The following is a 23,522-nucleotide window of genomic DNA, read 5'->3' as shown; positions in this document are numbered from 1 at the left end:
TATTCGGAATCAATATGTGATTGGCAGATTTTCTCCCCCTCCCTACTGCTGTATAAAGTGCAAATGCCCTTACTGCTGCCTTAGTTAAGATTATGTCAGTAAGGCCTATGTGACCCATCAAATGTCATGAATTGTTTATTCATCTTGGGAAGGAGCTCAAAATGGTGATATGGCATAGGTTGCCCATTATATGCTCTGTTCAATATTCATGCAGGAAAAATAATATGTGACAGATGTATACTACCCAAGATCAACTCTAATTGTTTAGTTCTCTGATTTTGACATCTAACTCCATCTTGAACACCCCTAATGATTGTTCAGAAATTCTATCCTTAGGAGCTAAATTATGCAATATTATGGAGGTCAAATTAAGCAGTCTTTGAGATGTAAAGTAATGGGGTCAGAAACTCAGTACAGTAGTAAATCAGACACTGAAGTTTCTTGCACTGTAGTTTGACCTAAACCAGTTGCAGGAGAGGCAGATGGAGCCAAAGATGATAGCTTTTTACCTTCAAATCTTAAATTCAGATCATTTATGTACATTGTAAATAAGCATGGTTTAAGAGAAGACTCCATGGAACAAATCTGAAAGTGATATTCTTTTAATCCACACCTTTGCCATTCTTGAATAAAAAAGCACATCTTTTCTGTCATTGGGGTAGCAAAGTCAACATACTACCTAATACTTCACATGCCCTGATTCATCCATTAGCAGAGCGACTGCTGCTCAACTTGATTCAGGAGCCCCCACACAAAGGTGGGAGATGTCTACCTCTGGGGAGTTATGAGGGCTGTTCAAGAAGGAGGTGCATCACCACCTTTTCAAGGGCAATTGGGGATGGAATATAAAGAATAAGGATAAAGAAAAACACAGCTTGAGTGGTTTTGTACGCTAACACATATAGTTGAGGACCATGCTCTGATCGCTTTTGCACTCCACCAGTTAGTGTTGGGTTGTTAAGCTCAATGCTGAGATAGACAGATTTTTAATCAGTAAGGGAACCAAAGGTTATGGTTGGCGATAAGGCAGGAAAGTGGAATTGAGGGTTTATTACATTAAGTCAGTCAGGATCCCATTGAATGGCACAGCAGACTAAAAGGGCCAAATAGTCTACTTCTGGTCACATTGAATATTGCTTCATCAAAAAACAGATTATCTGAACACAATGTGTAATCAAGTGCTTACATTGACATAGGACCTCAGGAACCACCCCCCCCCCCCCCCCCCCAACACATTCGGTCATCTGAAATATCACAGTCCCTATTGGAATATACATCACACATTGCAAACTGGTAACAGTCCCACTTCTCAATGATGCACCTATTGTGCATCCACAAGCTGGTAACTAACTCAAGTGGTGAAGTCCCAGGTTTCAAATATTCACAGAGAATCTGGATAATCCTCAGCCACTTGAGGTTGGGCCAGGGAAGATGTGGCCACTTACTCCACAAGTGGAACATGAGGAGCAACTCAAATTGTGACTGTGACCATCCAAGTCAGACCATAGTCCACATACTGAACTTCAGCCCTGACACATCCATTCCAGGTGACATCCACACTGCGTCAGCTGAAGCTGTTAAATGGATTGATAATCTTGATGCTGATCTATATAACTTCTTCACCAGCCAAACATACAAAAGAATTTAAACAAAATTCAGTCAATGTATTTGTTTGGTAAATGAGCTACCAACTTCTGATGTTGCTCCTCTTTACTTCTGTCCTGGATAGCTTTCTGATTCCATGACTCTAGCTCCTTGTTGAGCTGTGACACAGCATTCTGAAGAAGTGTCTTCTCTTTCTGCAGCTCGGAGGTTTCAGCCTGGGACGTCGATAGATTTTCTTTGAGAGCTTTCATCTGTTTCTGGTAATTATCCTCCTTTGAAAAATAGATTTACACCTGTAACCAATTGCTTATTCCCATAACTACTAGATTTGTTTGTTAGTACAAGTCATGACAATCCTGAAAGAACCCACATTATTCACATCTAACAGGCATCATTACGAGAGGAGCGGAGTTGTTACGTGACTGGATGAGTAATATAACGGCCTGGACTAATGATCTAGAGATAAGAATTTAAATCCCATCACATTGGCTAGAAAATTTTAATTCAATTCTCTGAAATCCACACTTTTATATCTACCCATCATATGAAGCCTAATAGGAATCAAAGCAGATGGACCACTTGGCATCATGTAGTCCAGTCAATCCTGCAAAGTCTCTTTATTGACATCTGGAGATTTGAAAAAACAGACAAGCAACAGTCTGTTCCAAGAGTGATACTGGAGAGTTAATGTCCCAGGCACTCGCATCCCTGTCCCAGGGTTGTCCTGCAGGACAAACCCACAGAAGTGGTGTTACAGCTGTATACAGTCGGGAAAGAGTTCCTTGAATTCCCCAACATTAGCTCAAGAACGCATGAAGTTTCATAGTAGCAGGTCCAGCATCGATGAGCAAACCTGTTGATTACTTCCTCCTTCAGTTGATAAATCAGTACTTCCTGATGTTGAACACTGTTTGGAAGAAATGCTAAGATTGGCAAGAGCACCGAATAGTCTGTGTGGGAAACGTCAATATCCATCATTTGCCATCTGTTATGCCATCTTTTGTTCATGGCAGCTGCCAGATGGTTTCATTATGAATGCCTGGCTGAGTTCCAAGACTGAGTAGTGGACTCAGCTCATTGGGGGTTGTTTGCACAGTGATAATAGGATAGCTAGTTTTATTTGATTGACAGTTTCATGGGCTTATGATGACTTTATTTTTCTTTGAAGTGGTATTTTGATACCCGTAAGTTCATTGAGTCAAGATTAAAAGCTGTAAAGAGCATTGAAGTTTCCTGAATAGGACTTCCATTGGCTGATTAACAGTTTTATGAGAACCTATCAGGGAGAGTACCTTCAAAGATTTAGTAATATTACGTGGTTCATGATTTCTGGTGCTAATGGATATTGTGTGGAGGATACATATGGGGAGGCTTGAGAAATAAGAGGGGTCATGGATAGGCATGGGAAATACGAGGGGACATGGGAGATATGAAGGCTAATGGAAGGGATATGGCTGTCACTGGGGGATGCGGAGATGGGACTGAGGATAGAGGGCCCAACAATCATGAATTGAACAGGACCAGCAAACCTGCTAACCTGTCACCCTCATCATCTGCCCGCCTTTGTTGCCATGCCAGGCATGCATTGGGAGGCAGTGGACACTGAAACCAAAATATCGGGTGAGTGGGCTGACCTTTAGAAGTTAGGATTGCGATGTTTGGAAATGGCCTGACTTGTAGTTCCTGAAATGAAGGTGAAAATGTGACCAAAGTCTTATTTTCACTCTTGGGGCACCTTCCACCATGTTTGTGGTAGTACCACCATACTATATTGGATAGAATAAGAACATCTCTTGCAGCTCAAAACAGGCCATCTATGAGGGCTGGGGGTCAGTAGCAGGAGAACTGTGTTCAACCACAATTTGTGGCCTCGCAGCCCAGCATATCCCTCACCCTATCATGAGTATCAAGCTGGGTGATCAACCCTGGTTCAGTGAGGAGTGCAATGAGCATGAGAGGAGCAGCACTAGGCTTGATCACAATCATCTCTCACTTTTAAGTATCTCTTTTTCTGTTATCTTATTTTTATCCCCTCCCTTTCTCTCTTCTTCTGAGGATATTGACTGTGCTGAGATACAGTGTAACACCCAAGTGGACGTAATTCAACAGGGAGCATGTGCCAACAGGCTATTCAACTGCAAAGGGTACCACAGAAAGACCTGATGTTATTCATTTCTAACATCCAGATGTCCATACAGCAGCAGTTGATGAATAGCAATTAGGAGCAGGAATTGTAGGTGATTTTCCTCTCCCCATCTCAGGAACACTAAGGTCAATTTTAGGCTAATCTACCATTGTTCTAATGAAGTTCTGCTAACTCAGTACAGAGCAAAGCTTGAAACTGTGACCTTCTCAGTCTCTATTGCTCAGATACTCACTGAATCACTGGGGCACCCCAAGCTAAGTAAATACCAGATCACTATAGCTACACATCATGCCCATGCAAATACTCTGAGAATCCTTGTTGATCTTGTGAGGGTAGATTGAATATCAGGTGTAAATCTACAGCTAGACCTTGTGAAAATCTCAATGCTACTTGCCAATAAGAGGACGACTATGTTGGTGTTCTAGGCATGTTTTTAAGCCTTAGGCATGTTTTTAAGCCTTCATTTGCAGTCCAAGAGACTGGAATGTGGTATTAAAAATAACCTATAACAGCATACATTAAGAACATGTATAGCTTCAAATATTAATAATGTATAATTTTATGCACATATTTAGATACATAATAATACATTACAGGCACTTTGATAGCTTCTCGACAGTTTCAATCTAGTCCACAACTGACACTAGTATTTTAGTTTTCAATTCCAATGCTCTTCTTGATTCTGAGTCTATTTCGTCTATATTTGTGTATCCTATCCCACCAGGAAAGCATCTATCAGCAAAGTGAGGAACAAAGGTAAATATTTTAGCTTTAACTGTGAATATTTGTTTCTCAGATCGTAGCTTAATTCCATAAAAGAAAGCATGTTTACCACCATCCGTGGGAAAAGTAATGGGAGGATTATTATATCAGGGAATTTCAATAACAATAGTTTGATGCTTGAAGAGAAACAGAGAATACATTCACATCATACTTTGCAATGACAATATATTTGATACATGCTGAATCTAAAAAGCAGAATTTCTCTTTCAACATAAAATGGGAATAAAATCATTTTTTTCCATAATTATTGATCCTTTCATCAGATTGTAGAAATGCATACTGATTCTGTTCCTCTTTCCCCCATTTCCTATAATTATTTTGTGGTGGGCCATTCGGCAGGAAAACTCTAAAGCTTTGTCTTGTAACCTGAAGAGGTTACTACAAGCCTCAGTGAGCTTTCTGTTTGGACAATGTTGAAGTGTATAGTATTTAGTGGAGGGATGGAGCCCTGAAACTCCGAGGGCTGTTTGAAGCAAGTTGTTCATAATATGCTGGCAATCTCCACTGCTAAGCCCTCTGGAATATCTGGAGTCAGGGAAGGTACAAAATGACTAATAATAAACCCCTGCACATAAATGATAAAGAACATAAGAACATAAGAACATAAGAAATAGGAGCAGGAGTAGGCCATCTAGCCCTTCGAGCCTGCCCCGCCATTCAATAAGATCATGGCTGATCTGTTGTGGCTCAGTTCCACTTTCCCGCCCTCTCCCCATAACCCTTAATCCCCTCTCTTATCAAGAACCCATCAACCCGCTTCTTAAAAATATTTAGCGAGGCAGCCTCCACCACTTCAACGGGCAGAGAATTCCAGAGATTCACCACCCTTTGAGTGAAGAAGTTCCTCCTCAACTCCGTTCTAAACCGCCTCCCCTTTATCTTGAGGCTGTGCCCCCTAGTCCTACTGTCTTTTTTGAGCGGGAAGAGTCTTTCCACCTCTATCCTATCCATCCCATTCATCATCTTATACGTCTCAATGAGATCTCCCCTCATTCTTCTAAACTCTAGCGAGTACAAGCCTAGTTTATTCAGCCTCTCCTCATAGCTCAATCCCCTCAACTCCGGTATCAGCCTAGTAAACCTCCTCTGCACTCCCTCCAGGGCCAAAATATCCTTGCGCAGGTGCGGCGCCCAAAACTGCACACAGTACTCCAGCTGCGGCCTCACCAATGCCCTATACAGCTGCAGCAAGACCTCCCTACTTTTATATTCAATCCCCCTCGCTATGAAGGCCAGCATCCCATTTGCCTTCCTGACCACCTGCTGCACCTGCAAGCTGGGTTTTTGCGACTCATGCACAAGGACCCCGAGGTCCCTCTGCACCGTCGCCTGCTGCAGTTTTTCGCCACGTAAGTAATAGTCCTTCCTACCATTCTTCCTACCAAAGTGGACCACGTGGGTTGGGATGAAGGGGGCAGAAGTTACCACCCATCATTTAGCTTGCTGCAACCTCACTCCACAATTGAATCTTGTGTAGGTCTATCATTGTCCTTGTGGAAAGGCCCAATGATTTGGAAGGAGGGCTAATGCTTTTGGATGTCTAATCCAGTACACAGATCTGGAACCCCAGCTGGCCTTCCTCATCCATTGCCCAGGAGATCAGCGCATCTGTTTTCTCCTGATAAACTGGTCATCCAACAGAATCCAGTTGAAGATAAAGGAAACTCTTGGACAGGGACTTTTTTTTCCGAACATGCATCCATCCTCTGACACAGGGGGCCATGTTTCGGTGGACAGTCCAGGTCCAGTTTTCCTGTCTTTCACCTCACTGTTGGTGGGCTTACACTGGGCGTGTGCTGAAAAAATGTGGCTTCCTTTTGAGAAGACAATTATAAACAAGTCCTTACCACTATTTTCTGCTGTTTGCTCTTTTCTTCATTTTTCAAGACCTGCTCCTTTAGGGTCTCAAGCTGGGATTTCAGATCCTGATTTAATGTTGTGACGCATTGAACATTTTCCAGGAGCTTTTCTCTTTCTTTGTTGAACTGGGACTGAAGCAGCTGGAGAGCATCTTGTGAAGACTTTGTTTGTTGCTCTATGTTCTTCTTCATATTTGCGAGCTGAAATAAAATCAGAAACAAAATTCAAGACATTGACGCTTTAGCTTCATTTTAATCCATTCCTCAACATCTCTAATTTTCAGGATCAATACCATTGATTTCTTTATGAGGCCCAATAGAAGGTCATCAAAGCTAATAAATTGACCATTAAGAGTAAAAGAAAGGTTCCTAAAACACCTCAAGAATTCAGAATTTTCAGCAATTTTCAGAAAACAGAGGTAACTCAAGGCAGTTCTGAAAATCAGTTTTGTGCATTCAATAAAGTTAAATAAAATCAGCTAAACTGAGCTGAAGTCTCTGGTTTATCATGAATAAAGAAACACATATTGGAATTTGATAAAAGCAAAATACTGCAGATTTGGATACTGGAAATCTGAAACAAAAACAGAAAATACTGAATAAACTCAGTGGGTCTAGCAGCATCCGTGGAGAGAAACAGAGTTAATGTTTCAGATCTAAATCACCCTTCTACAGATTTCATAACCCAACAGACTGTAATCAATAAGGACAGGCAATAACACTTCCTCCACAATGACCCTCAACATCCTTACCCCACAAGACTTTGCCCTCAGCACCTTACTATACTTCTTGTGCTCCCACAGCTGTGTGGCCAAACTCCACTCCAACCCCATTTTCAGGTTTGTTGATGACACCTTCGCTGTGGGTCAGATTTCAAACAGTGATGAGACCAAGTACAGGAAAGAGATATGGAGAATATGATTTAATGGTGCGACAATAATAATCTCTCCTTCAATGTCAGAAAAATGAAGGAAATAGACATCAACTTAGGAAAAGTAGAGGACATGCCCTTGTATACATCAAGGTGATGAAGTGGAAGTGGACGAGAGCTTCAAGTTTCTAGTTGTCCAGATCACCAACAACCTGTCTTGGTCCCTCCATGCTGACGGTGTAGTTAAGAATGCCCACAAACGCCTTTACTTTCTCAGGAAGCTTATGAAGTATGACATGTTCGCTACAACTCTCATCAACCTTTACAGTTGCACCGTAGAAAGCATTATTTCTGGTTGTATCACAGCTTGGTATGTCTCCTGCTCTGCCCAAGCCCACAAGAAATATCAAAGGGTTGTGAATGTAGCCAGTCCATCACACAAACCAGCCTCCCATCCATTGACTCCATTGACACTTCCTGCTGCCTCGGGAAAGCAGCCAGCATAATCAAGGATCCTGCGCACCCCGGACATACTCTCTTCCAGCTTCTCCCGTCGGAAAAAAGATACAAAAGTTTAAGATCACGTACCAACCAGCCCAAGAACAACTTCTTCCCTGCTGTCATCAGACTTTTGAATGGACCTACCATACATTAAGTTGATCTCTGTCTACACCCTAGTTATGACTGTAACCCTAAATTCTGCACCTCTCCTTTCCTTCTCACCTATGCACTCTATGAATGTTTTCTTTTTCTGTATGGTGCACAACAGTAATTTTCACCGTATCTCACTACATGTGACAATAATAAATCAAATAGATTACTATTATCCCAATCTATATTCAGATAATTGAAGCCCCCCACCCCCCATTATAAGGGCTCTATAATCCTTGCACCTCTCCATAACTTCTTTGCAAATATGTTCCTTCCAACCAGTTGGTTGCACATGGATTACACTGAGCAATGTAAAAAAAAATTTTAAATTTCTTAGCTCTTGTCAAACAGAATCTATCCTTGAGCCCTCTGCGACATCCTCTTTCTCCAGCACTGTAGTGTTTTATTTAATCAATACCCCCACTTCTCCTTTCCATCCCCATCATATTTTGTATAGAAGAATGCTGGAACTCACCCAGAAAATCATGGTTAGTACAAGCTGCCATATTCAACTGTGTGTAAAGAGGTACTCACCTGCTGTCATGTGATTAAGTCCTTGGGAAGTTACTTTACTGGTATTAGATAGCTATTTTTGTCTACTTAGGTGGTTTTATGGTTCTATATTGGCTGTGTGATCTACTCAACTCTTAGTAATTTCTGGCAATCCATCTTTTCTTCACTCTACTAGGAAGAGAAGCAGCAATATGAGGAAGGAACAGAGCTCAAGCTGCAGAGAAAACAAGTAGAAGGAACACACTACCAGGAGGATGTGGATGGTTTGGAGAGAGTACAGAAGAGGTTTACCAGGATGTTGCCTGGTTTGGAGGGTATTAGCTATGAAGAGAGGTTGGATAAACTCAGTTTGTTCTCACTGGAGCAACAGAGATTGAGGGGTGATCTAATAGAGGTTTACAAGATTATCAGTGGCATGGACAGAGTGGATCTTCAGATGCTGTTTCTTAGGGTAGAAAAGTCAAGTACTACGGGACATAGGTTTAAAGTGCATGGGGAAAAGTTTCAAGGAGATATGCAGGGCAATTTTTTTTTACACTGAGGGTGGTGAATATCTGGAACGTGCTGCCTGGAGAAGTGGTGGGAGTAGGTACAATTGCGGCATTTAAGGGGCAACTAGACAAATACATGAATAGGATGGGAATGGAAGGATACGGAATCCGTAAATGCATATGGTTTTAGTTTAGGCAGGCATCATGATTGGTGCAGGCTTGGAGGGCCGAAGGGCCTGTTCCTATGCTGTACTTTTCTTTGTTCTTTGAAGGGAGCTTAGAGGGATCTCTTAATGAGTTTCAGGCACAGCACAATATAACTGCACTTCTCTGAACAGCAGTGTACAACATGTGCTTCTCTAGAGAGTTTGCCACACAGGCTCAGGCTCCAACAACAAGATCCGCAATGTATTGCTACAGCAATGCTTCTTGTAGACACAGTCACCGCAGCACCAAACTGCTTTGACTCAACCATGTTCCACTTTACTATAGAGTGATTGCAGTCAATCTATACACCTGGCTTACCTGTGTGTCTGTGGGTGACCATCCAACCTTCACATGTTAGACACCAGTTGGTTGCCTCCTTACACCCATATCAGGAGGATAACTGGAGGGTACAAAGTGGCCTGGGAGTTCAAATAATCTGGGACTCAATCTGATATCAGGAGGGGGAGCTGATCCTGGTATCGATCTCCTGAAATCCACAGCCACTTAAGAATCAATCATCTCACAAATCATGATTACAGTTTAAATGGACAGAAAATCATGGAAATTATGCAACCGATTTAATTGCTCCTGGCAGGAAAGCTCCCTGTCAAGAACGCAGTTTTGTAAACCATTCCTTTTATATGTTTCTATTATTCTTTCTTCCATTTACCTCTGTTTCAAGCGCTATTGTTACGCTTTGCCACTTTTCCTGTAAATCTTTCATTTCGTTCTCTTTCTCCTGCTGCAGGCGAGCCAAAGCGGACTGTTTGTCACTTGTATATTCTCGCTCCAACTGTTCCCGTAGTTTGTCACTGTCAGATCTAAGAGGGACATTAAAAGGACAACTATCACCTTTTGATCCTGAATCAGTCTGCTGAAAAGCTTCTCCAGTTCTAGTCACAGATTGAAAATTGCTGGAAAACTGGGATACCACCAAGAGAATATAGTGAAACCAGTGAACTAGGAAAATCCTAACAGATTTGCATCTAATGTCCTTTATTTGCATGTCTTCTCATTTTAAAAGTGGTCATAGCATTGAGGGGAGGCAGTGGCAGTGGCACAGTGGTATTGTCACTATAGGCTAGTAATCCAGAGACTCAGGTCAATACTCTGGGGACCTGGGTTTGAATCCCACTATGGAGATGATGAAATTAAAGTTCAGTAAAATTCTGGAATTAAAAGTCTAATGATAACCATGAAACCATTATCAACTGTCGTGAAAACCCACCTGGTTCACTAATGACCTTTAGGGAAGGAAATCTGTTGCCCTTGTGTGATCTGGTCTACATGTGATTCCAGGTCCACGCAATGTGGTTAACTCTTAAATGCCCTCAGGGATGGACATTAAATGTTGGCACAACCAACAATGCCCACATCCCATGAATGAATAAAAAAATGAATAGCTTGAGCCTAATGATTAGCTTTAACTCCTATAGAGCAGCATCTTTTTATTGCTCTCACTGGGATCATGCCTAATTATGTGATTTGTTTATTTGCTGTTGTTGTGTTGGCAACTCAGGATCATTTTCCAAGGAGGCTATGTCCTTATCCTGGGATCTGCTGTGTTGGCAGCCTGCATGGAATAAGGTGGCTTTGAGAGAGCTGGGGTACATGGCAAATCCCAGACAGTTTGGAATAATGAAAAGCCCTGTCCCAAACCCCTTTCCTCCGTGTGCTGCAGGTGCTAATGTCTGAAATATGAGCAGAATTGGGTAAGCAGGGGCTGTTAGCAGTTCATTAGTACCTGATGCATTATGGAGTAATAGTTGGATATTCCTGGAGCCTTGACATGATGTTTAGATCTCATGACCGGATCATGTGATATCAGGTCATTTGACATCAGATCACATGGCTCTACATGTCTTACCTTATGAAGGTTGGATCCCCTATAACTGATGATACGTATTTGGGGGTTTTGCACCAGTTGCTCTTATATGAGCAAATCCAAGAACCACAAGACCGTCCAAAGGAGCCGAAGAAGAGAAATCGTGGATGGGGAAAGACTGAAAACATTCTCCATTTCTGCCCCATAGCCCAATGCCCCACTGCCATTCTCCTGTCTCCCTTTGTCCCCGAACTCTGTAGCCACTGATGATTTTCAGATGTTCTACAATTTCAGCAACCTCTCCCTGAGACTTCAGGCCACCCCTGTCCAATCCTCTGAAATGTCTGTGCAAATCCTCTCCTCTGCCCCATATCTGCCCTGTGACCTCAGGGAACATGCCTGGGATTGCAGGTCCCCATTCCTGATTTCCTCCAATAACAAGCTGTAATGTAATGCAGATCTTTTACCTAGTATCTATAATGGCAGGGAGATCTTCCTTTCCCTATGATAGGGCATTATATGCATTTAATGTAGTTTCCTTTGCACAAAAGTTATTCTTTTCCCTCACACTTCCACATATGCCTGGCGCGTACCTTGTGTTATAAAATGGCAATGGTGCACTAAGAGACTATGCATAGCTTGTAATATGCGAGTGTCCCATAAGTGGCTGTGCTTTTGGGGAGTATGCTTTTTGGGGAGTTCTGCTTTATACAGGTTTCATTGTGTATGATGTATTATTAGAATTAGATTCAAACGTTGCAGAACATTATACATCTCAAAATAATACAATTTCAATATAACATTCATCTAACTGGTATAAATACTACATCTTATAATGCATATAAAAAATATTATCTCAAGTTTGTACAGTACCATTTTTTTAATTAGTCATGTATCACTAAAGAGCCACCATGCAACAAATCCAAAATGAGGGAAAGATAGTTGGCCCAAAGCTTTTATGTCGCATATGTGTTTTCATCACAAACATTATCACTGAGAATTCAAGATGATGTAATGGAAATATAAAGCTTTTTCATTCTTGTTATCCACATTGGAAACAGTAACAAAATTATAAAAACTAGAGGAAGGAGGATCCCTCAAAAAAGAAAGAAACTGAATTGATTAAAAAGAGAAACTTTCTTTGGTCTGAACTCAAACTTGCTTCTGTTTCTCAGAAGGGTCTTTCAGTCTCTCCTTGAAGGTTTTCTTCACCCTTTTAAATCTAATGTTCATTAACATCAATAACAATTTGTTCTGTCCTCTTTCCACTTTACAATGTCAACAGGAAGGAGCTTCACATTAAATACCTGCTCAAAGTCATCTATGATCAGTAATTTTTGACAGCAGAGCGCTGGAAGATTGGTGCCCTGAGAGCTATGAATAGGTCTAAAGATATCTGGGGCAAAATGATCCCTTTATTATAAAGGAACCAAGACTTTTTCCCAAAAACAATGAGCCATAGCATATCATGCTCTTTTTAGCCTAAGAAATTCTGCTGTTATTAGGTAAAGTACCTTTCAACCAATACTTTCTGCTAAAACAAGACAAAATTTCCATTTGTGCTGTAAATATGCAGCCTTACAAGATTACTAAATTGGTTGTGATGTATTTTTTACTCAAATTATTCTGTTGGAAGGGCAGTAAGAAATTTTGAGTCAGTAACTAAATTTCAATCATGTTTTAACATGCCAAGATGCATACTAATCATACAAATCTCATGCCCAAGGTTTTATGATTGGAAGTAATGGAATAGATGTGAAATAAGGTGTATAACAAAACATAATGGCATTGTGTGATTGCTTCTTCTGGTTACAGAAGTGATTTTATTCATGGATGCACCGAGCACTGCCTTGTGTTACGGATGAACTAGTTGGGAGTTGGTTAAAAATCTCAAGTTGTAATTAAGGGCATGCTGTGCCCAATATCTCCATTTACAGCATGAGATAGCCTTGAAAAGGAATTCATTAAGCACTCTCTGTACCACTATTAAGATTTCTTTTGGCCTAAAGGTTGAATATTTTAAGTCTCTTTTACACACACCAATTTCTTCAATTTTTTTGTTTAATAAGTTTCTGTAAGTGTTTAGTTTTTCTGCAAGCCTTTCCTTCGGTGCATGTTATTTGTTCCTACATTGCACCACTGAATACACTTTGAAGGTACTTCCTTGGCTGTAAAATAGTTTGGGATGTCCTGTGGTTATGGTAGTTATTACATATATGCAATGCTCTCTTTTTTTAAAAAAAATTTGTACTGTTAGTTTGTTTCACACTCTCTTAGTTATCTGTTAGTGTACCTTGAACTTCCTCTATTTCCCTTGTAAGCTAATTCAAATCAAAAAATCAAGAAAGAAAAATTGACGGCTTCAGACAAAACTGCAATACACAGTGATGAAGGGAATTTAATCACATAACACCCAACATGGGGATATCAAGCACTAATATTTATATATAAGGTTTTGGAAATAAACAGGCATTAGAATAATGAATGTAAAACTAATAAGTTTGCCAGTAATTGATTGTAAAACTCAATATTTAATTGCATCAGTGAATTTACTAAAAACACGAAAACTTGATTACAATGCAATGGTACAGTTATGAGCCATGCAGTGTTTAAAAATACAAATTATATAAATTTGTATTTGAGATCAGGGAGTTTAGTCTGGGAATTCTGCTAGATGACTGGGCCTTCAATGAGTAGAAAACTAGTTCTGACTACCCTACAAAATGCCGAATAAGTTAAAAATGTAGCTTTGTATTGATAAGCAACAAGGAACCATTTTTATTGAGGAATATGCTTCTGATAGTTGAATGAACAAATGACGAACCATTATTTAAGGTGTCAGGTTATAATTTGATTTAAGAATGTTGTCATGAATAGATTGACAAGTTGAATATTAAATGTTAAGTTAATTGCTGGGTTGAACCTAAGATAACTGAATTGCATAATTGTTCAAGTTTTTGCCATGAAAGTGGAGATCTGCAGAGAAAACTCAGTGGTGTTGTTGTGTCATTGAGCCTATCTTGAATCTCCCCTACGGCCAAAAATTTTGTTTGTCTGTCTATTGTAGGTTTTTGTTTTGTATTTTCTATGTTTTAATAAAACTAGTTTTAAAAATAACATTTTATTACGCTTTAAAGACTAAGTTTTGTTTACCTTCGCAAGCATTTACTTATCAAAGTTGCTTTTTAGAACTTTCTAAAGTAATCCAAATACCGAAACAGAATTCCCCACTACACACAGAAAATCATAGCAAAAAGGAAATTTGTACCATAATCGCCATGAGCAATTAATTTATATGCAATATTAAAAAATATAGTGCTTGTCTATGACTACAGGTACCTGAGACACTTTTAATGAGATCTATTGAGTAGCCATTGAAGGATTTTCTACGTAAGTAAAAACTGGAATAAGAAGTTATTCATGCATTTGTGCTTCATTCCTTTCAATTACCAAAAACTTCTAAGTGTTGGATGAGCATGAAAATGGGAGAGTTTCAGATCCATTTTTTCAGCAAGGCCACAAATGAAATCTTGTGCCACTTAGTGCAAAAATTGGTGCACGATCTGATTCCAGCCAGTAGAAGGAGTGGACAGAGTCTATTCTTGCTGGAAAGTTGGCTGCATAGTCTAGAGGACACAATCACGCATGCACAGATCTCTCTGTTCTGTACAACAAAACCCCCTCCCTAACTCAGCAATGACTGGCTACTTGGCTGATCAGCCTCCGCCCTCCTGGCTATCACCCCGAGACCACCATATCAAGTCCCTATTGATGGGGACCATACATGATCCTCACCGGCGAAGCCTTTAAGCAAGTGAGACTGGATGATTGCATCCCGGGCTCACTAATTACATGGAAATTCAAATTTAAATATTAAAATCAACCTTGCACCCAGGCTGATCATGCCAGAAATCCAGGGCCAGTAAGATTACGAGAGGCGAGAAACTGGCATGAACCCTATTTTTTACCTTTCGGGTGATGACCATCGTGATGAGCTGGTAAGATTGCACCCGTGAACTCCCAATACAGCTTTACATAGCGTCCAATAGTCATAATTTTTTTTATTTTAAGAAATAGACATAAAATTTGAATTTTATAGCTGTATGGAGTAGTATTTTTGTTATTCATTTACTTTGGTGGAATTAAAACTAAAACTTCTTTATTTGGTGCTTTTCTCTAGGGGAACAAAACAGATTTTGCGACAGGAATATTATTCATTACTTTAGTGACCTAATAGTGTCAACAATATTCTGAATCACCATCTACATTTAACAAACCAAGGTTTCTTAGCATACATCTACTCCTCCAAATTTGTGCATTTGTTCAGATAGATTCTTGATTGATAAGGAAGTAAAAAAGGTATGGGACAGATAGGAAATTGAGGCCACAATCAGATCAGCCATAATCTTATTTACATGGCGGAGCAAGCTCAAGGAAGACTGTCTTACTCCTGCTCCTGTTCCAAACTTGCATGTTGAGGCATTGCAGTTGGATTTGTCTTGAAATTCAGGATGCTCAAACACACCACAGGATGCAGTTTATCAACTGTCAAGAAAATAAACTTCATTAAATTTATTTTTCCTATATATGCTAAAAAGGAAATTAAAATGTTAACCCGGTAATATATTCAGAGTTGATTGAAAATGTGAACTGATTACAAAAGCAATTACATTTTGAAGTTAAGTTTCTGAGGTGATAATACCAATAAAAGCCTCATAACTGACTATAATAAATATATTTTAGGGGAAGAAAAGTGTTACTTTTTGCAAAAGGGTAACATACCGTACTTTTTCTTTCCATTTTGTCTCTATCTGTTGCGACAGTTGATCTCTCATTTTATGCTGTTCTTTCTGTAAGGATGAAACCAAAGCTTCATGTTGTTCCTCCTGCTTTTTCAGTTTCTCCTGATATGACAATCAAAAGAGTGAAATGATCACATGACTTGCTATTACCACTTAAGGGGTTATTATTTATTGGTTGCAATCAATTGAAGAATATTTTCAGAAATGCTGAATGTTCTTGGAGATATATCTTTGTTCTTTATGAGTGGGGAAAAGCGCAAAGCGGAAAGATGGAAATTGACTTCCAACATGGAAAATTAAAGGGCAAATAAATAAATGAATAATATTTGCTCCTCTGATTGCTGAATATTTGATCTACTTGCACTCTATTGTTTATATTTGCATAGGAGTATCAATGTTGGAATATACTGGAGTCTTTAATTCCTCAGTGAGTAAAGTTCTTGATTCCTGGTAGGTTTACAATTACCTTTCTCTGCTCAGGTTATAGTTATGATGGAGGAATGCCGAGGGCCTTTAATGAATGTATCTGCTTGAACTCCTGTTTTCTGTATTTGAAACCTAGGTCACTGCTCCTCTGTCCATTTAGTCTGTTTTTTTGCTCTATGGTGATATGAGAATCTGAAACGTCCAGATTCTGAGAATGCAATTTTATTACAGGGTCAATATGAAAGTTGACGTTCACAAATATTTCACTCTGACCTTGAACCATAAAGTCTACACAAAAGGGACAATTCAGTCTTTTGTGTCTGTTCCAGTTCTTTGCCAGAACAGACAAAATAAATTTCACTCTCCCACGCTCTCCATTTCCACATTGTATCTTCTTCCATCATTCAGAAGGCCGGTATACCTCTTCTATTGGCGTTGCACCTTCCAGAAATGCAGAAATCCTGTGAAGTTGCGACTAGAGGAACTCCCTATATCTGGTTCTCTCTGATTTTTGTTTGTAACTTCTGGTGAAGAAAACTCCCGAACAAATAGCAGAATGCAATCTTTTCACCGAATCATATCAAAGTTACAGTCAGAGGCTGATGAAATGAAGTTTTTTTTAAATGGGCATATCTACCTGCATTTATATTTTTGAATACATTTATGAACCTTGGGTCTTCCTATACAGTTACCGCTTTAGTGTCTTCTTAATGAATTTATGCTCTATTCTTCAATTGTCCATCCAAGATTTTTACTCACACTTTCCAAATCAGAATACACAAGGGCAGCATGGTGACAAAGTAGTTAGCATGTTGCCTCACAGCGCCAGGGACCAGGTTCGATTCCTGGCTTGGGTCACTGCGCAGATTCTGCATATTCACCGTGTCTGTGTGGGTTTCCTCCAGTGCTCCGGTTTCCTCCCACAGTCTGAAAGAGGTGCTGGTTAGGTGCATTGGCCATGCTAAATTGCTCCTCAGTTTTCCTGAACAGGCGCTGGAGTGTGGCAACTTGGGAATTTTCACAGTAACTTCATTGCAGTGTTAATGTAAGCCTACTTGTGACACAAATAAATTTTAAAATCTGCCATTTGACTGCATTCTGCTAATCTTAGTGTCTTTTTGAAATGTTTTATACTCATTACACTGTTTGCCAAACCTCTTACTTTTTTCCTATCAGGGAATCTCAATATTGAGGTCAAAATCAATGACATGCTGAGAATAAAGCCATTTCAACATCTATGCTCCAATCTGAGCAACACTTATCCTTAGTGCATTGTTTCCTGTCTGGATTGCTACATTTTCTCTTATACCATAGGTCTGAATTTTTCTAGCGAGCTTACTGTGAGGCAACTCATGTATGTCATCTGATAATTAATATATCCTATACCTAAAGCATTTTATTATGTTTTTTAAAGCTTGCTTTTAACAAATCCATACCTGCAACCCATCATTAACAGTTCCTATCTAAATAGTCACTAATTTTACCTTAAATTACAGGGATCTGAAACAATTAATTTTCTATAATTAACCCTAACAACTGTTCCATTGCAGTATGAAGTACGCCCACATTTTCATTCTGCAAAATGATAATGAAATCATAGAATGATATTGCATTGAATGAAGCCATTTGGGCCATTACGCCTATGCCAGCTCTTTGGTGCATTAGCCAACTCCCCCTTCTCTTCCCAGAGCCCTTTGAAATTTTCCATTTGTACTGTTGAATCTGTTCCACCATTCTTTCAGGCAACACAGAAGAATTTGCAACATATCGTTTTTCCCTTCTGTCACTTCGGGTTCTTTCACCAAACACCTTCAATCTGAATCCTTTGGTTACTAACTCCCCTGCCACTGGAAACATTTTTTCCCTATTTATCATATCCAAAATACATGATTTTGAAAAGCTCTGTTAATTCTGTCTTAATCTTCTCTGCTCTGACAATAACCAACTTCTCCAATCTCGTGAAGTCACTGATCCTTGGTCATAGAATAGAATTCATTCTAGTAAGTCTCTTCTGCACCTTCTCAATATTCTTAACATTCTTCCTAAAGTGTGATGCAACACCTCAGTTGTCTTAACAATAGTTCCTTGTTTTTGTTCTCTATACCTCAAAGTTAAGGATCTCATATGCTTTTTCTTAAGCAATCTTCTCAGTTTGTTCTGCCATCGTCCAAAGTTTGTATGTGTGAAGATGCTGGCCTCATGACATTACTGAATTAGTAATCCAGGAGCCCTGGCTAATGCTCTCGGGAAATTAGTTCAAATCCCACTACAGCAGCTGTGAAATTTAAATTCAATTAATAAAAGCTGGAATTGAAAACTCATCTCAGTAACGATGACTGTGACAATTATCATTAATTGGCATAAACACCCTCTTGGTAAGTCTGCCATCTTTACCTAGTCTGGTTTACATGTGACTCCAGATTACAGCAATGCAGTTGACTCTTAATTGCTTACGGAACCTTATTTCACTAGAAATAGATGTTTCTTCCCTTCACTGGGTGCCTTCAACCTCTCTATCATTTATTTTCCTAATGCTTACAAAAGCCTTTAGTATTTCCTTTTGTAAAATGTATTATTTCATATTCACATTTCTTCTAATCTCCCTTTTCAATATTACAACACGTTTCTATATTCCTCATGACACTTTTAGTATTTTATTCCTAATTTTATCATCTGCCTGTCTGTTAAGTTTAATTTTAGTTTCAACCTTTCTATCAATTGAACTTTATTTTTTGACTCACCCCATTATAGCTTTAATGGAATGCAATTATTTTATAATCTGTGCCTCACATCTTTGAAGATTCCCCACTGCTGATCTGCGAACCTGTTTTGTAACCTTTCTGTGCAGTTAATTTGTGACATCACTCCTTATATTGCTGACTATGACCTATTCCCAGTGCAGCAGCATTATCTATGGCAGATCAGTTTCCCTTTCTATTTTTACATTAAACTTAACTATGCTGTGCTAGTTTCCCAATCGTTGTACTCTCACATCAGTTATCAATCCCTGTTTTTGATGAGGTCTGAAAAATGTTCCCTATTTTAATCAATGTATTACTTATATTCCAGTCAAGTGAAACTGTTTTTGTTTATCTCTACGAACTATCTGAAATCTTGGCCTCACAACCGCTTCCATTATATGGTGGTTTGTGATCTAATGAAACTATTTCCTTTTCCCATTTCTTAATTTGATTAATTTGAATTTCACTTTTATACAACACATCCAGGGATATCCTATTTTCTAGTGCTGTGATAGAATCCTTTACTTGCACACCCACATCTCCCTATCTCTCTTGAAAATGTAACCAGAAACAAAATCCTTAGTCTTGCCAAAACCGAAGTGGTGATAAGGATTAAGCAATTCTACAACTAATGGTTCAGTTCAAAACTCTGCAGTCCTTCCCCATCCAGTCGTGAATGGTAGTGGGCAATTAAACAACTAACTGGAGGAGGAGATACCACGAATAGCCCTATCCTGAGTAATGCTGCAGTCTCGCACATCACTGCGAAAGCAAAGGCGGAGGCATTTGTGACCACATTCAGTCAGAAGTGCAGAGTGAGTTTCCATCATGGCCTCGTCCTGAGTATCACACATGCCGGTATTCACCTAACTTGATTCATTCTTACATAATATCTGTAAAGAACGAGGAGAGTGGGGGCATAAAGAGCAAGACTTCAGTGAGAATAGTGGGGGATATAGTAAGATAATAGTGACACTCCAGTGAGGAGAGCGGGTGTAAAGAAAGGGACTTTAATGTGGAGAGCGGGCATATAAAGAGTGAAACTCAGTGAAGACTGTGGGGTATAAAGAACAAGATTCAGCAAGGAAAGCCTGAAATCATGTACCAACCGACTCAAGAACAGCTTCTTCCCTGTTGCTGTCAGACATTTGAAAGGACCCACCTTGCATTAAGTTGATCTTCTCTACACCCTAACAATGACTGTAACACTACATTCAGCACTCTCTCATTTCCTTCTCTATGTATGGTATGCTTTGTCTGTATAGCGTGCAAGAAACAATACTTTTTACTGTATTATAGTACATGTGACAATAATAAATCAAATCAAATCAAGTAAAGGGCAAGACTCAATGAGGAGAGCAGTATATCAAGAGTGAGACTTTAACAAGGAGAGCAGACTATAAAGAGCAAGACTCAGGCGAGGAGAGTGAGCCTGTAAAGAGCGATGTTAAGAGAGAGGCTCCAGTGAGGAGAGCAGGCGCCACTGCATTTATGAATCTTAGGGACAGAGGTCTGTGGGTAGTAGAAAGGAGGACAATAGGAGTATCTGTGTTTGTATGTCCATGGTCCATACAGCAGTGCCTGGTCTCCATTCATTTTGCATGGTCTTGCCACTAGACCAAGGCCCTGCTCTGTCAAGCCCATGTGATAGCCATCCCACATTAAAGAACTTGAACACGGGCATTTTCCACCCCTTAAAACGTATGTCAGGACCCTCATGGACACCCCTGCAACAGACAGGAATGGCATATGGCTACCACTGCCCACAGGCTCAAAGTTTGATGTCACCATTCCAAGCAAGGCCTGGCAAGCACAAGAAGGCCAGCTCAAGGGACAATGTGTCAGTAATACTTTCTTCTGGAAAGATAAACCAGAAGAAGGTTGCCACTTCCATGGGGTTGGCTCCACCATTAAAAACAAATTAGTTGGCTGTCTCAGACTCCCCTTGCAGGATAAGTGGATGTCTCATGACCCTTTAGCTTACCTTAGCCCAGAACCCATGCACTACAGTCCTCAGTGTGTACAGCCCAAAGCTGGAAGTCACAGATGAATTCAACCTTTAATCCTTAACCTGAGTCCCAACAGGTGTCAAGCTGGTCCTCCTTGGCGGCTTCAATGCTAGAGTTGAAAGGACACATATCTCTGGGGAGGTGTCATCAGCAGAGAGGGGATAGGGAAATCCAATGCCAATGGTACCCTACTCCTGACACAATGTCTAGAAGACGGCTTGTCATAACCAACATCTTGTTCCATCACAGAGACAAATATAAGACCTCATGGCAACACTCTTGGTCTAAGCACTGGCTCCTGCTTGACGTCATTGTCCAAGTGAGGGACTGCCAGGACGTGCTTATCGCCCACATAAAGACTGGAACTGATGACTGCTGGCAGACCACTGTCCAATCTGCTCTGTGAGCGACACAATATAGCCGAGTGACAGCAACAGAAATAGTGCCATTGGACAAATCAAGGCTGAGGCACTCAAAGTCCCTGATAAGAGAGCTCCATTCAGCTAGTGCCTCACTGCCAACCTGACAACACCCTGTGATCCAGAGATGCAGGATGTCCACAAGATCTAGTCTGCCCTCAAGGCCTCCATAATCAGCCCCTGTGAAAAGATGTTGGTCACTCGATCAGGAGACACCAAGACTAAGTTTTGACCTCATTCTTCCAGTGGAGCAGGCAGAGAGGGGGGCGAATTTGGAGAGGAGAGCTTGAAGGTAAGCTGAGTTTTTGATTTTAACTTACTTTCTTGAAGCTTTATTTTCAGAGCAGCAGGAAACTGGAAGTCGGCCTTGGGGAGGCCTGGTAATTTTATTTTACCTAATAAATTTGAACAGTGAAGAAGTCCAAGATCCTCCCTCCTCCTCTAACCTTAAAAAAAGACTTGGTGTGAGAGCAGGTAAGCTTTTATTTCTTTTTCTAACTCTTCTTACCTTTTTTGGGTGGACAGGATGGCAGTTAGAGCAGTTCAGTACTCCTCTTGCAGAATGTGGGAGGCAAGGGTCATCATTAATTACCCTGCTGACATTATTTGTGGGAGGTGCACCCAACTCCAGCTCCTCACAGACCGCCTTAGGGCATTGGAGCTGGAACTGGATGAACTTAGATCATTCAGGAGGCAGAGGGAGTGATAGATAGCAGTTATCGGGCAGTGGCAACATCTAAAAATGAAGCTAGCTGGGTGATAGTCAGGAGAGGGGAGGGGAGGAAGTATTCAGTGCAGGGATCCCCTGTGGTTGTTTACCCTCCAAAATAAGTATACCGTTTTGGATACTGTGGGGGTGGGGGTGGGGGGGCAGGGGGTTGGGGTGGGGGTGGGGGTGGGGGAAGGGGGAGGTGGGGGGTGCTGGTAAGCCACAGTCACCAGGTCTCTGGCACGGAATTGGGCCAGATTGTGGCTCAGAAGGGAAAGGGGGAGAATAGGAGAGCAATAGTAGTGGGGGACTCAATAGTTAGAGGCACAGACAGGCAGATCTGTGGGCATGAACGAGGCTCCAGGATGGTAGTCTGCCTCCCTGGTGCCAGGGTCCTGGATGTCTCTGAGTGGGTTGGAAGCATCCTAAAAGGAGCGGGTAATCAGGCAGACATCATTGTCCACATTGGTACCAATGATGTAGGCAGAAAGAGCAGGGAGGTCCTGCAAGAGCAATTTAGGGAGTTAGATAGAAGGCTAAAAAGCAGGACCTCTAGGATAGCAATCTCTGGACTACTCCCAGTGCCATGTGCTAGTGAAGCTAGGAACAGGAAGATTGTGCAGCTGAACGCGTGGCTAAAGAACTGAGAGGGTTTCAGATTCTTGGATCACTGGGAAGTCTTCCAGTGAGGATGGACCTGTACAAGAAGGACGGGTTACACCTGAACTGGAGGGGCACCAATATCCTGGCTGGGAGGTTTGCTAGTGTGGTGCGGGTGGGTTTAAACTGATCTGGCAGGGGGATGGGGATCAGAACAATAGGTCAGCAAGCACAGAGACTGGTGATGAGCATGGGGCCAGGACAAGGCTACCTAAGAGGGAGAGCAATCTGGGGGAGGATGAACTCAGTAGGCCTGGAGATCTGGAGTGCATCTGCTTTAATACAAGGAGCGTAATGGGCAAGACAGATGAACTTAGAGCCTTAATGCATGCATGGAACTTGGATGTGGTTGCAGTGACAGAGACTTGGTTAAAAGAAGGACAGGACTGGTAGCTGAATATTCTGGGTATAAATGTTTTAGGCAAGACAGAGGAGGGGCTAGAAGAGGGGAGGAGCAATACTGGTTAGGGAGCATACTACAGCAGTACAGAGGGTGGGTAATTTGGAAGGATCATGGAGCGAGAAACTATGGGTATAGCTCAGATTCAGGAATGGCACAGTCACTTTGCTGGGGTATACTGCAGGCCTCCCAACAGCCCACGGGAAGTTGAGGAACAGTTATGTAAGGAGATTCTGGGCAGGTATGGAAAAAATAGGGTTGTTGAAGTGGGAGACTTTAATTTCCCTCATATAGACCGGAAATCCCTTAGGGCTGGGGGTTCGGACGAGAAGGAATTTGTAAAATGTTTCCAGGAATACAGAGAAAGTAGAAAAGAACTCAAACGGGGAGTTAGAAGGGCAAAAG

At 40.9% G+C, this 23,522-nt stretch overlaps 1 protein-coding gene across 1 annotated transcript in view; it reads right to left on the bottom strand.

Annotated features, from left to right (window-relative positions):
- LOC145349929 (protein FAM184B-like) overlaps positions 1 to 23,522 on the bottom strand; it is a 215,271-nt gene that overhangs the window by 35,958 nt on the left and 155,791 nt on the right. Inside the window, exons 8-11 of the mRNA XM_080198605.1 lie at positions 15,734 to 15,855; positions 9,797 to 9,947; positions 6,382 to 6,594; positions 1,693 to 1,877 (exon numbers count right to left, since the gene is read on the bottom strand). Of these exons, the coding sequence (XP_080054731.1) occupies positions 1,693 to 1,877; positions 6,382 to 6,594; positions 9,797 to 9,947; positions 15,734 to 15,855 (671 nt within the window). The remainder of the gene's footprint in view (positions 1 to 1,692; positions 1,878 to 6,381; positions 6,595 to 9,796; positions 9,948 to 15,733; positions 15,856 to 23,522) is intronic.

Source organism: Carcharhinus amblyrhynchos, chromosome 1 (assembly GCF_965287045.1).
Source record: "Carcharhinus amblyrhynchos chromosome 1, sCarAmb.v2.hapA, whole genome shotgun sequence".
NCBI lineage: Eukaryota > Metazoa > Chordata > Chondrichthyes > Carcharhiniformes > Carcharhinidae > Carcharhinus > Carcharhinus amblyrhynchos.
The sequence above is the reverse complement of the archived record's forward strand: the minus strand, read 5'-3'. Positions and strand labels throughout refer to the sequence as shown.